The sequence below is a fragment of the Salmo salar genome, chromosome ssa18 (genome assembly GCF_905237065.1).
Source record: "Salmo salar chromosome ssa18, Ssal_v3.1, whole genome shotgun sequence".
In the NCBI taxonomy this organism is placed as follows: Eukaryota; Metazoa; Chordata; class Actinopteri; order Salmoniformes; family Salmonidae; genus Salmo; species Salmo salar.
The window spans coordinates 65,460,342-65,475,361 of NC_059459.1; the positions used below are offsets into that span (position 1 = coordinate 65,460,342).

General features: G+C 42.1%; 1 protein-coding gene across 1 annotated transcript; it reads left to right on the forward strand.

Moving 5' to 3' along the window:
• The first annotated feature begins 2,230 nt into the window (after nt 1-2,230).
• On the forward strand, nt 2,231-3,208 carry LOC106577753 (complement C1q-like protein 2). Its single transcript, XM_014156072.2, has one exon. The coding sequence runs from the start codon at nt 2,253-2,255 to the stop codon at nt 3,078-3,080; it is 828 nt and encodes a 275-aa protein (XP_014011547.1). The 5' UTR covers nt 2,231-2,252; the 3' UTR covers nt 3,081-3,208.
• The last annotated feature ends 11,812 nt before the right edge of the window (nt 3,209-15,020 follow it).

Consider the following 15,020-nt stretch of genomic DNA (forward strand, 5'->3'; position numbering starts at 1 on the left):
TACAAACCTTAGAATGCATTAGAAAGCAAAATATATTTGGGCTGCTATTGATGATTTGAGAAAGTCGCAAAAGAAATCTTGCGCTCTGTTCCTTGCCTCAGGCTGTACAGCTGTTCTCTCATCAAGTGATCATATTTTCACTCATCAGACTATTCTCAATTTAATCTTGTCTTTACAAATATGTAAAATTAGTTTTGATTTAGAATGGCCTATTATCAAATGGGCAGGAATGGGGGCAGGGGGAAAAATACATGTCATCCATATGCACTGGAATAGTGAATGGAGAACACTTTCCCACTTATATGTTATTCACTCATGTTGGGTAGGCTACTCCGGTGATTTCACTGCACCACAGGTGATATTCCGCCCAAACTCTTTATACCATGGGCTCTCCAACCCGGTTCCTGCAGCTACCCAGTGCTTAATTTGGGAAACCAAGTGAAATCTGTTTGGGAACATCAATAGTAACATGTTTTCACAATGGAACATAAGGGAGATCAATAAGGGAGATCATAGCTTTCACCTGGATTCACCTGGTCAGTCTATACCATGGAAAGAGCAGGTGTTCTTAATGTTTTGTACACTCAGTGTATATACACAGTATATGATAGAAACAACTTTGTTGTCTTTCTGATACAATGTAACGGCCGCCAATCCAAAACGGTGGGCTTATTTCAAGAGAAGTGAGGGCTGCCCTTGGGGCCAACATGGAGCCAATATGCAAAGGCGCATCGGTCCAATTTTGGCAGCCTATGTGGGGCCAATATTTTAGCTCGAATTGGGCCCACACCGTTTGCTGGTCACACTGTCACTGAGATTGCAGTAAAGCCAAACGTATCAATCTTCATCTCTCGTTCTGTGCGTGTACTGTGTGCACAAGTGGATACTTCATACAAAAGTATATTTTTTGCATGACTGAGTCTCAGTGCATTAGCCCTCTCATTCTCAAAAGTAGTCGTCTCAGGAAGGAAAATTCAATCAGGTGCCAGTAGAAAAGCTATTGGGATAGCGGAGCGGCCGGGAGCGTCTATGTGTCTCTGTTTGGAGATAATGGGACTCAGATAAGCCTAGAAGAGAGGAAGTGTTTTCTCCTACGCTCTGATGGAAAAAGGAACATTTGTTGATTTTCAGACGATTGGCGTGGGCTCTCAAAAGACACGGTTAAGGAAGCGTTTGTGTTTCCGTGTGTCTATCCGTGTGCGTGTGTGCTCAAACGATTGACGTGGGCTCTCCAAAAACACGGCTAAGGAGGTGTGTGTGACGATTGGATCCCTGGTTGGTTAGACTGGCAAGAGGCGTTTTTAGTCAAGAGCTGCCACCCTCTTACTGGAGCAAGAAGTATCTCACACAAGCAGGGCCAGCCAGTACACACACACTGACGAGCACACACACACACACGTGTACGTACGAAAGCATGCAGGCACGCACAGGCGCCAGACACACAAACAAGGAGGAGGAGCAGGAGGAGGAGGAGGAGGAGCAGGTGGAGGTGGAGCAGGTGAAGAAGAAAAAGGAGAGAGTAGCAGGAAGAAGAGGAGGAGAAGGAGGAGAAGCAGGAGTAGGAGGAGGAGAAGAAGAACGAGGTGGAGCAGGAGAAGGATGAGGAGCAGGAGGAGAAGGAGCAGGAAGAGGAGGAAGAAGTACTGTGGCCTTAAACAACCCCAGATTTCATTCATGTTTACCTGTCATTTTTACATTTACATTTTAGTCATTTAGCAGACGCTCTTATCCAGAGCGACTTACAGTAGTGAATATATACATTTCATTTCATGCATTTTTTTTTTTAAATGATGTATTTTTTTTTGTACTGGCCCCCTGTGGGAATCGAACCCACAACCCTGTCGTTGCACACACCATGCTGGCGTTGCAAACACCATGCGCTACCAACTGAGCCACAGGGAAGGCCAGGGAAGGCCTGTCCTTGGCTATGTTCTCTAAATGTGCTGAGGACACCTGTTAAAGTGCCTATGTATTAGTCCACCAAGGCCAATGTTTATCAGTTGTGGCTGGTGGGAAGAGATATCATAGGATAGGCTCATTGAAATGCCTGAAATTGAATAAATGGACAGGAATCAAACACATCAAACAAATGGTTTCCATGTGTTTGAGTCCAGTCTATTAATTCCATTCCAGCCATTATAATGAGCCTGTCCTCCAATATATCTCCTCCCACCAGCCACCTCTGATGTGTATATAAAGTGGGGGACTGAGCTTCATAGACTAAATACTCTGAAAAGGCCTGCTGTTTCAGAATGAGGGGGGCTGTAGCTGTGCTGGTATTGCTGTTCTGTCTGTCTGGAACATGGGCTCAGCAAGAGAGTGGAGAGGTCAGAGAGAATGACACTACAGAGACCACCCAACCTGATAACTGGGCTGAGCTGAGAGCTCTGAGAGACATGATGGTGGAACCGAGAGTGGAGTTCCACAAGAACACAGTTGAAGAACTGAAGAGAGAGAACGTGTCACAAGCAGCAGAGCTGTCCACCATGGGGGAGGGACTGAATGCCAGGGAGGGGAAGGTGGAGGAGCTGAAGAGAGAGAATGCAAAGTTGTGGACTAGACTGGCACGCGTCGAGGCGAAGAACCAAGACCAAGATGCAGAGCTGTTCAAACTGGAGGCCAGACTGAGTTCCAGTGAGCAGGAGGTGGATGAGCTGAAGAGAGAGAACACAGACAGACCAAAGGTAGCCTTCTCTGCTGCTTTAGGCCGTCCAGTGGGACCCTTCAATACTTTTGTCACACTAGTGTACAACAATGTCATCACTAACATTGGTAATGCCTACAGCCCAGTTACAGGGGCCTTCACAGCACCAGTGAGAGGTGTCTACTACATCAGATTCACTGGTATGGACAACCGCATCTCACAAAGGGTGGGTGTATCCATGAAAAAGAATGGCAAGTACTATATAATGTGGGCAGGTCAGAAGAATTTAGGAGATTATCAGTATGTATCCAATGCAGTGATTCTAGAGCTGGAGGAAAGGGATGTGATCAATATGGAACTTGATGCAGGCTTTAGGCTCTATGATGATCACGATAAACACAGTATCTTCAGTGTCTTTCTGCTCTTCCCTATGTGAGAGGAACAACACGAAAAGCTGACATGCAATCAGATTAAATGTAGTCTTTCTCTTGATTCTTTGGCTGTCACACTGAATTTAAACTCTGTGGATTCCTGAATTGTACAATAAAGGCTTGTTAAATCGGACTCTATATCTCTCTGTTTCTCTCTCTCTCTCCTTCAAATAAACAGACATTAGGTGTGCACCACTCATAATCCTCCAAACTTAAAGGGTAAAACTTTACAAAAAGGTTCCATTTGCAAAGGGGTTATAATTACGTTATTAACGACTATTTAATTATTTGTACATGTATTATTAACCATTAATAAAGTGTTATATCGCATTGGTCAAAATAGTGCAATAACTGGTCAGTTTCCCAAATAGAGAGCCAATATTTACCTCCATTTATTAACCATTTATAAATGCACTTACAAATGCTTTTAAGATGAACCCTTATGTATCATCAACGAAGAGGCGACTCCGGGATGCTGGCCTTATAGGCAGAGTTCCTCTGTCCAGTGTCTGTGTTCTTTTCCCCATCTTAACCCTTTCTTTTTATTGGCCAGTCTGAGATATGGCTTTTTCTTTGCAACTCTGTCTAGAAGGCCAGCATCCCGGAGCCGCCTCTTCACTGTTGACATTGAGACTGGTGTTTTGCGGGTACTATTTAATGAAGCTGCCAGTTGAGGACTTCTCAGAACAAGAATAGACTGACGAGTTTCAGAAGAAAGTTCTTTGTTTCTGGCCATTTTGAGCCTGTAATCGAACCCACAAATGCTGATGTTCCAGATACTCCACTAGTCTAAAGAAGGCCAGTTGTACTGCTTCTCTAATCAGAACAACAGTTTTCAGCTGTGCTAACATAATTGCAAAAGGGTTTTCTAATGATCAATTAGCCTTTTAACATGATAAACTTGGATTAGCTAACACAACATGCCAAACACAGGAGTGATGGTTGCTGACACTGGGCCTCTGTACGCCTATGTAGATGTTCCATTACAAATCTGCCGTTTTCAGCTACAATAGTCATTTACACCATTAACAATGTCTACACTGTATTTCTGATCAATTTGATGTTATTTTAATCGACAAAAAATGGCTTTCTTTCAAAAACAAGGACATTTCTAAGTGACCCCAAACCTTTGAACGGCAGTGTATGGAAATGTGATATTTCCGTTTTTTATTTTTAATACATTTGCGAAATAAAAAAATAGAAACGCTTTTGCTTTGTCATTATGGGGTATTGTGTGTAGATTGATGAGGGAAAAAAATGATATAATAACAAAATTTGTAATAATATGAATCATCAGGGTTTCAAACGTGGGGCAAGACACATCATGGGAGTTGACCATTGGTCTGAAAACCAACCATTTCTGTTCCTGCGACGGAGCAATAATGCATCACATGCAAAAGAGAGAAAATAAGAATTGTCCTAATCTATTATCCTAATCTATTGTAGCAGTTCCCACTGACTTTCCCGTGGCTTTAAACAACCTGAAATGTTAATGGCGTGACATGTGGTAATCTTTACCTGGGTTCTGTTACATTACACAGGGACTTGGCTATATTGTGTAAATGCTCCACTGGGGACATCTGTTCAATTTCCCATGTATTAGTCCACTGTGGCCAGTGAATGACGTGACGTGGAGTAATCTTGACTTGTGTTCTGTTACATCAAACACAGTCCTTGGCTATGTTCTCTAAATGTACTGAGGACACCTGTTAAAGTTTCCATGTATGAGTCATCCGCAACCAATGCGTATCAGGTTTTGACTGGTTGGAGGAGATATTAGAGGACAGACTCATTGAAATGCCTGAAATTTGTTTGATACCATTCCATTCCAGCCATTGCAATGAGCCTGTCCTCCGATATCTCATCCCACCAGCCACCTCTGATGTGTATATAAAGTGGGGGACTTAGCCTCATAGACTAAATACTTTGAAAATGCCTGCTGTTTCAGAATGAGGGGGGCTTTAGCTGTGCTGGTGTTGCTGTTAGGCAAGTCAGTTAAAACCTGTTGGGGCTAGGGGGCAGTATTTGCACGGCCGGATAAAAAACGTACCCGATTTAAACTGGTTACCACTCTTCCCCAGAAACGAGAATATGCATATCATTAGTAGATTTTGATAGAAAACACTCTAAAGTTTCCAAAACTGTTTGAATGGTGTCTGTTGACTATAACAGAACTCATATGGCAGGCCAAAACCTGAGAAGATTCCATACAGGAAGTGCCCTGTCTGACAATTTGTTCTCCTTCTGTGGCATCTCTATCAAAAATACAGCATCTCTGCTGTAACGTGACATTTTCTAAGGCTTCTATTGGCTCTCAGAAGGCGCCAGAAAGTGTAATGATGTCTCTCCTGTCTCTGGGCGAAAAACAGCAGGAGATTTTGTGAGTGGTCAGGCTGGGAACAGTGACACTGGAGATGCGCGATCATGTGAATTCTCAATTTTTTTCTTTCAGCCTTTGAATGAATACAACGTCGCCCGGTTGGAATATTATCGCTATTTTATGAGAAAAATAGCATAAAAATTGATTTTAAACAGCGTTTGACATGCTTCGAAGTACGGTAATGGAATATTTTGAATTTTTTTGTCACGAAATGTGCTCGCACGTCACCCTTCAGATACTGACCTGAACGCACAAACAAAACGGAGGTATTTCAATATAACTATGGATTATTTGGAACCAAAACAACATTTGTTGTTGAAGTAGAAGTCCTGGGAGTGCATTCTGACGAAGAACAGCAAAGGTTATCCAATTTCTCTTATAGTAAATCTGAGTTTGGTGAGGGCCAAACTTGGTGGGTGTCAAATTAGCTAGCCGTGATGGCCGGGCTATGTACTCAGAATTTTGCAAAATGTGCTTTCGCCGAAAAGCTATTTTAAAATCTGACACCGCGATTGCTTAAAGGAGTTCTGTATCTATAATTCTTAAAATAATTGTTATGTATTTTGTGAACGTTAATCGTGAGTAATTTAGTAAATTCACCGGAAGTCTGCGGTGGTTATGCTAGTTCTGAACATCACATGCTAACGTAAAAAGCTGGTTTTTGATATAAATATGAACTTGATTGAACAGAACATGCATGTATTGTATAACATAATGTCCTAGGAGTGTCATCTGATGACGATCATCAAAGGTTAGTGCTGCATTTAGCTGTGGTTTTGGTTTTTGTGACATATATGCTTGCTTTGAAAATGGCTGTGTGATTATTTTTGGCAGGGTACTCTCCTGACATAATCTAATGTTTTGCTTTCGATGTAAAGCCTTTTTGAAATTGGACAATGTGTTAGATTAACGAGAGTCTTGTCTTTAAAATGGTGTAAAATAGTCATATGTTTACGCAAATGTCCCACCTTGCCCAGGGAGGTTAACTGCCTTGTTCAGGGCCAGAACGACAGATTTTTACCTTCATCTTGCAACCTTTCAGTTACTAGTCCAACACTCTAACCACTAGGCCTCCTGCAGACACATTTGTGTCTACTTCTGGGCTCAAATGTGCTAGGTGCGAGATGATCTTTACGCAAGAGAAGTTAAACAAGGTGGAACTAATAAATGAACATAAATTCTTTGTCTGTTCCAAATGTATCATCATCAAGCAACTTAGGGAAGAGATTCTCCGGCTGCTATCTCAGCTGCGAGAAAAACAAGATGTGCTTTCTTTTTTAATAAAAAATGTTTTTACCCCTTTTTTCTCCCCAATTTTGTGGTATCCAATTGGTAGCAGTTACAGTCTTATCTCATCGCTGCAACTCCTGTACGGACTCGGGAGAGGCGAAGGTCGAGTGCCATGCATCCTCCGAAACACAACCCAACCAAGCCGCACTGCTTCTTGACACAATGCACATCCAACCCGGAAGCCAGACGCACCAATGTGTCGGAGGAAACACCGTACACCTAGCGACCTGGTCAGCGTACGCTGCACCCGGCCCGCCAAAGGAGTCGCTATTGCGCGATGATGCAAGGATATCTCTGCCGGCCAAACCCTCCCTAACCTGGACAACGCTGGGCCAATTGTGCGCCGCCCCATGGGCTTCCCGGTCGCGGCCGGCTGAGACAGAGCCTGGGCTCAAACCCAGAATCTCTGGTGGCACAGCTAGCACTGCGATGCAGTGCCTTAGACCACTGCACCACCCAGGAGACAAGATGTGCTTTCTAAGCACTTTGATGCAGCCCAGGAACACATCATTTAAGTTCAGAAGGCCTCCTACAGCCAAGGGGTTGATGAGTCGGGCGGTACTGACCTGCACCAATTCACTGGACATATGGTAAGCTCAACTCCACAGCCAGTGGTAGACTGGACACTGGCAAGGCAAAGGAGGTTGGGTGGAAGGCAGTCTGGTCAGCCTCCATATATCCTGGAAGATCAGATCCAGTTATTAACCTCTTACATCTAGACGTTCCGCTAGCGGAACACCTGCTCCAATATCCAATGATAGGCGTGGCGGAAATGACAAATTCCTCAAAAATACAAAAACTTCAATTTTTCAAACATATGACTATTTTACAGCATTTTAAAGACAAGACTCTCCTTTATCTAACCACACTGTTCGATTTCAAAAAGGCTTTACAGCGAAAGCAAAACATTAGATTATGTCAGCAGAGTACCCAGCCAGAAATAATCAGACACCCATTTTTCAAGCTAGCATATAATGTCACAAAAAACAAAACCACAGCTAAATGCAGCACTAACCTTTGATGATCTTCATCAGATGACAACCCTAGGACATTATGTTATACAATACATGCATGTTTTGTTCAATCAAGTTCATATTTATATCAAAAACCAGCTTTTTACATTAGCATGTGACGTTCAGAACTAGCATTCCCACCGAACACTTCCGGTGAATTTACTAAATTACTCACGATAAACGTTCACAAAAAACATAACAATTATTTTAAGAATTATAGATACAGAACTCCTTTGTGCAATCGAGGTGTCCGATTTTAAAATAGCTTTTCGGTGAAAGCACATTTTGCAATATTCTGAGTACATAGCCCGGCATCACAGGGCTAGCTATTTAGACACCCAGCAAGTTTAGCACTCACCAAAGTCAGATTTACTATTAGAAAAGTTTGATTACCTTTGGTGTTCTTCATCAGAATGCACTCCCAGGACTGCTACTTCAATAACAAATGTTGGTTTGGTTCAAAATAATCCATTGTTATATCCAAATAGCGGCGTTTTGTTCGTGCGTTCAAGACACTATCCAAGGGTGACGAAGGGTCACGCGCACGGCGCATTTCGTGACAAATAATTTCTAAATATTCCATTACCGTACTTCGAAGCATGTCAACCGCTGTTTAAAATCAATTTTTATGCAATTTTTCTCGTAAAAAAGCGATAATATTCCGACCGGGAGTGGTGGTTTTCGTTCAAAGATAAAACATGGAGTCAACTCGTGCACGAGCCTGAGTCTCACAGTACTGTGAGCAGCCACTATCCAAACGCGCTAATGTTTTTCAGCCAGAGCCTGCAAAGCCACGATTCAGCTTTTTGCCGCCTTCTGAGAGCCCATGGGAGCCGTAGGAAGTGTCACGTAACAGCAGAGATCCCGTGTATTGGATAGAGATAATCAAGAAGGGCAAGAAATTGTCAGACAGGGCACTTCCTGCATGGAATCTTCTCAGGTTTTGGCCTGCCAAATGAGTTCTGTTATACTCACAGACACCATTCAAACAGTTTTAGAAACTTTGGAGTGTGTTCTATCCAAAGCTAATAATTATATGCATATTCTAGTTTCTGGGCAGGAGTAATAATCAGATTAAATCGGCTATGTTTTTTATCCGGCCGTGAAAATACTGCCCCCTAGCCATAACAGGTTAAACAGCTTAGCCCTACTGGAGACGGACATACCGGCCCTGGGAGTCAGCTCTGATCCTGGGAGTACACCAACAGCCAGCTGCCATTCAGGGGCACCCTTCACAGCTCAGCCGGTCGCTGACTAAAGGAAACAAGGTCTTGGGTCCCTCCTTGAGGATTCTGACACCATCTGCTATTACTGGTACATGTGCGGTGAGTCAGGCAGGCATGAGTCAAAGCCCACCTCCTCCCCCCTGCCCAAGGCAGGCCCGTTCTGTACCCCCTCTTCCTTCCCCATCGGATTCCATCACCACCACCATCATCTTGGGCAGCTTGATAGTGAGAGATATTGGCCTGCCTGCAGCCTGACCAAGGTCCACTGTCACCCAGGCGCCCGTATCCAAGACATCTACTCCCTTCTACCCACAGTTCTAGCCAACTACTTTAATATTGGCACCATTGTCACTCACGTTGGATTTAACAACATTCACTTTCGGCAATCTGAGGAACTGAAGAAGGACTACAACATTCTCTTGAACACCCTTCTCTTGAAAATTCTCTTGAACACAGTCATCTCTGCCCCCCTGGAAGGTTACAGCTGTCTCGCTGCCCTAAACAAGTTCCTGAAAAAACTCTGCAAAGACAGGAATGTCTCCTTTTGTGACAATTATGACTTGCTGTGGGAGCAACCAGCACTCTTTAAAAGAGATGGGATTCACCCTGACCACAGGGGTTCCAGGTTCATCTCCATCAACATAGTGAAATGCTTAAGAGATTGACGGTCGGTTTGGTAGCGCTCCAGTTCTCCCTGTTGTAATAAGCAACAGAGTACATGGAAATCATATTATATTCCAGAGAAATAGAAGTGCAGTAAATGTAAGTAACCAAATCTGTGTTCGTTTAACTGTTGGCTCTGAGGCTATTGTCTGCAATAATCATATGCGCATAGAACTGAATTTCACTGTTTGCACTCAAAATGTCTGCCTTAGGAAGAAGCCCTCTGTGGGCAGCCCACTCAGTACCATTGACTCAAATGTAAATTTCAATGACATGTCTACCTTGGATCAGCCTTTCAGAATAGCACTAAACACAAACAAGCAACCCAGAAAAGGACAAAAAAAAAATCCATATTAACATATGTAGCCTGAGAAACAAGGTATATTCTGACCATCTCTGAAACACATTTAGATAATTAATTTAAAGATGCAGTAGTAGCTATACATGGTTATAGAATAGAAAGATAGAAATTTTAATGGAGGAGGTATTGCCATGTTTGCCCAGTGTCACGTCCTGACCCTTGTAAGAGGTCATTTTCCATAGTAGAATGGTCAGGGCGTGACAGGGGGGTGTTTTGGGTGTGTTTTGGGGTTTCTAGATTTCTATTTCTATGTTTTCCTTTTCTATGCGTTGGCCAGGTATGCTTTCCAATCAGAGGCAGCTGTCTATCGTTGTCTCTGATTGGAAGCCATACTTAGGAAGCCTGTTTTCCATGTGTGGGTGTGGGTTGTTAATTTTTGAGTAGTGTTTGCCTGCTCTGCGTTACGGCTGTGTTGTTTTGTTGTTTAAAGTGGTTGGTGTATTGCATCTAGTTTCACGATTAATAAAAAGATGTGGAACTACGAACACGCTGCGTTTTGGTCCGATCCTTCAGAAAGCCGTGACACCCAGAGTCATATTCCTGTTAGGCTGAGAGAGGATCTCATGTCAGATGATGTGGAAGTAATATGACTACAGGTTAATCTGCCTCACTTAACCTTTCTAGCACAGGCGTTCCGCTAGTGACCCACCTCGACAACATCCGGTGAAATTGCAGAGAGCGAAATTCAAACGACAGAAATATAAATATTTAACATTCATGAAAATGCATGTGTAGTACATCAAAATAAAGCTTATCTTCTTGTTAATCCAGCCGCTCTGTCAGATTTCAAAAAGGCTTTACGGCGAAAGCACACCATGCGATTATCTGAGGACAGCGCCCTGCATACAAAACCATGAAAAAAATTTTTCAACCAGGCAGGAGGGACACAAGTCAGAAATAGCGATATAATAAATGCCTTACCTTTGAAGATCTTCTTCTGTTGGCACTCCAAAAGGTCCCAGCTACATCACAAATTGTCGTTTTGTTCGATAAAGTCTTTCTTTATATCCCCAAAAACTCAGTTAACTGGCGCGCTTCATTCAATATATCCACCAGTTTCCCTCCTTCAAAATGCATACAAAATGAATCCCAAATATTACCAATAAACTTATCCAAACAAGTCAAACAACGTTTATAATCAAATCTTAGGTACCCTAATACGTAAATAAATGATACAATTTAAGACGGAGAATAATATGTTCATTACCGGAGATAAATAACGAACGTGCTTTCCTCCACGCGCATGGAAACACTACAGCCAAAATGGGAGCCACTTAGAAAAACTACAACTTCTGGCTCATTTTTCCAAAAACCAGCCTGAAACTCTTTCTAAAGACTGTTGACATCTAGTGGAAGCCCTAGGAACTGCAATCTGGGAGGTATTCACCTTATAAAAGTGACAGCCATTGAAAACTGTGGTAGGCTGCAAATATTTTTTGGGGGGATGGTTTGTCCTCGGGGTTTCGCCTGCATATCAGTTCTGTTATACTCACAGACATTATTTTAACAGTTTTAGAAACGTTAGTGTTTTCTATCCAAATCTATATGCATATCGTAGCTTCTGGGCCTGAGTTAATTCCTGTTACTTTTCATCTGGACGTCAAAATACTGCCCCCTAGTCCAAAGAGGATAAGAGTTCTGCCCTAACAACAGCAGTTGGGCTCCCGAGTGGTGCAGTGGTCTAAGGTACTGCATCTCAGTATAAGAGGTGTCACTACAGTCCTTGGTTTGATTCTAGGCTGTATCACATCTGGCTCTGATTGGGAGTCCCAAAGGGTAGCGCACAATTGGCCCAGTATCATCTGGGTTTGGCCAGGGTAGGCTGTCATTGTAAATAAGAATTTGTTCTTAACTGACTTGCCTAGTTAAATTAAGGTTAAAAAAAGCACCCAAGCTAACTGTCTAACTTGCTAGCTACTTCCAGACATAAATGAGAGAACAGCTCACTGACCATTTTTCATCCCTAGCAGAGCTGGTTATGCTGTTTTATGTTGTCCAGAGCAGAGCGTTGGTGACTGCAACTGTGCTGCTGGTAACAATTTGCGCTTTGCCCACGTTTACTGACCGGCCATATTCAACGGGTGTTGAGCATTTGTAAATTCATCAGTTATTCTGCGCTCTGGCACACTCAGATGAGAGTGCTCTGAAATCGGAGTAGATAGCCAGAGTGAATTTACCAGCAACCTCTATCAACAGTTGTGGCAGTGACATTCTATTGAAATGTTTCCTTGCATAGTAGAGTATTTTGTTAAGACATGTAGCTAGCTAGGTAAACAATGAACCATAATCCCAACTCATGACGTTACTACCCTGCATGGATCTTCAGGTAGGTATCCAACCAGGTTCAATTTTAGCTAGCTAACTTTAGACTATAACTTGCAAAGCAAGTGGCTCTGAGATACAAATGATAAGATCATACACTTAACGTTAGCTAGCGAGCTAGCCAGCTAACGTTAGCTAGTTAGCTAACAGTACACTTTACTTGAAATGAAAACAACTTTCTGTCAAAATAGAAACGTGTAATATCTGAAAATGTAGCTAGCTAGACTATCTTACCCATATACATGGAATGGACGCTTCTCCCTGTCATGGATGCCATGGTTACCCTTAGTTTGAAGATGTAATCCAGAGACAGGTGTTTTCTCCATCTCCTTAGCTATCATACTCGAATTCTACTGATTTCAAAACTCAGTCCTCTGTAAAGTGGAGAGCAACACTTATGCAGATCTACAACGCGATATATATAAAAAAACTGCGTTAGACAGGATTACCAATACATAACGACCAACTCAAATAGACAGAAGCAAGCTACATGGCAGACCAATCCGAACTCATTTCTCGCGGCATGTCCAGAAAAAATACGCATTTTGATAAAAAAGGAAAGTTTACGTTCAAATGGCTCTCCTGTGACGTAGTGACCCATGACATATGCCTAGTTTCCTGAAATGAGTCACAAATGTCGTACAACCTGTTTTCAATTCATCATTATAGTGTATTGTGTGTAGATTGTTGAGATATTTAATTTATTGAATCCATTTTAGAATAAGGCTGTAACATAACAAAATGAGGAAAAGTCAAGGGGTCTGAATACTTTCCAAATACACTCTATTATCAGATGTGCTATTAGCAATAATATTTACCACCTGTACACCAGCTTCAAACATCCGAAAATACTATTTTGGGTAATTTAAAATATTTTTCAAGGCGGTGTATATGGTACAATGATTATCTACACTATACATTGCTTGTTTTATCGCATGAACTGAAATTAGGAGAATTATTTGAATTTTATCAAACAAAAAATGGCTGGGCGATTTCTGCATATTGCACCTTTAAGAATTGTTGTGCATTGGCTGCTTGTCAGAATACATTTCCCCCCTATGGTTCTTTCAACTTGAATGTGCCTTGAGAGGAATATTTATCTTGCATAGAATGCACAACAACAAGCCGACTAGGTAAATAGGTAAACTCTTCTACTATGGGGTTGTCTGATGTTTTTTTAGTAACAACATTACATGGCTATAATAATAGCGCTGGAAAGTTACATCCTGATTTCCCAGGAGTCATTGCAAATAAGAATATGTTCTTAACTGACTATCCTAGTTAAATAAAGGTTAAATCTTTTTTTAAATAGTCTATAATTCGCACCCAGCAGCTGTAGGCTACACACTGAGCGACAGAGTTTTACCTTGTCAGTTTGGGGATTCAATCCAGCAACCTTTTGGTTTACTGGCCCAACGCTCTAACCACTAGGCTACCTGCCGCCCCAGAGGGTGGTGTTTAATTCCCTTCATCTGACCATCAGAGTGTCATCAACAATCATGCATGTCAGTTCAGCGCACACAGACTAACAGAGAAAATGTAATATTTGAGAACACATATATTTACGAATATATGCTTCTGTCTGATTTAGGCTATGTCATCTCCCACCCCCCTGATAAAAAAAAAACCTCTCCAGAATCCATATGACTGAAATCAATTGCAGTGACTGAGAACTTTAACCCCTGAATAATGCCCCGTGTTCAATAGCACATGGTGCGCGCGGTGAAGCACCGCTTCCCATTCATTTTCAATGGAAGGGAAGGTGGTGGCGTGAGAGGCGGTGAAAAATATAAACTTTTCCCAACTTCATGCAAATCACCAGCGGCGACCGCTGGGCGATGACCAATCATATCGAGTGACGAATTTGACGCTATGCGACACAAGGCTGGAGACTTACTTCAGCAAAGATAGCTGGCGAAAATACTAGGATGGAAGCAAATGTAAGTGATTATAACGTTATAACGAATCATGCAAAAAAATGTACAGTTGGTAGGAATATGTTAGTTAATGTAGAGACAAACGATTACGCAGTTGATTTCCAAAAATTGCAATTTAGCAGGCTAGCTGACTAGCTCACATTAGCCAGCTAGCTGGCTAGCTTTATGGGTGTGAAATTGTAATTCTGGTTGTTTAATGTTTTAGGGGCTCCTGAAACAACCAGCAAACCAGGCTGTCGTCCTGTGAAACAGTGGATGTAAAGAATCTAGCTAGCTAAACCATTTACTGCAAATTGAATGTACAATTTTGTAAGCGTGCCTTGCTGATATTTGCCATGCAATGCAGAGGAAGTAACTTGGCAAGCTAATGATTTTCTTGCTTATTGTGCAGTGGAGGATAAAAATACCAGTATGCCTATGGATGTTGCGCTAGCAATGTAGCCGATCTGTGTATGGACCATAAAATGTTTGGAATACGTACATATTAGTTCAGAACCTAGCTATGAACCTCAGCTATCATAGCCAGTTGTATCAACTTCAAAACAGTCTGAATGATATTAATGAAGCCTATGGATTGAGTATTAGAATATAATATAACTTTGTGCCAAGGATTCAAGTTATATATATGTGTAGTTATACCATGCACGAGATCCCCACATTGTAGCCTGTACATGTAATATATTCACTGATCATGTACTCTACCTTGGCAAATAAAGGTGCAGTTCAGGTGTGAATGTCTTTGGGATAATTTTT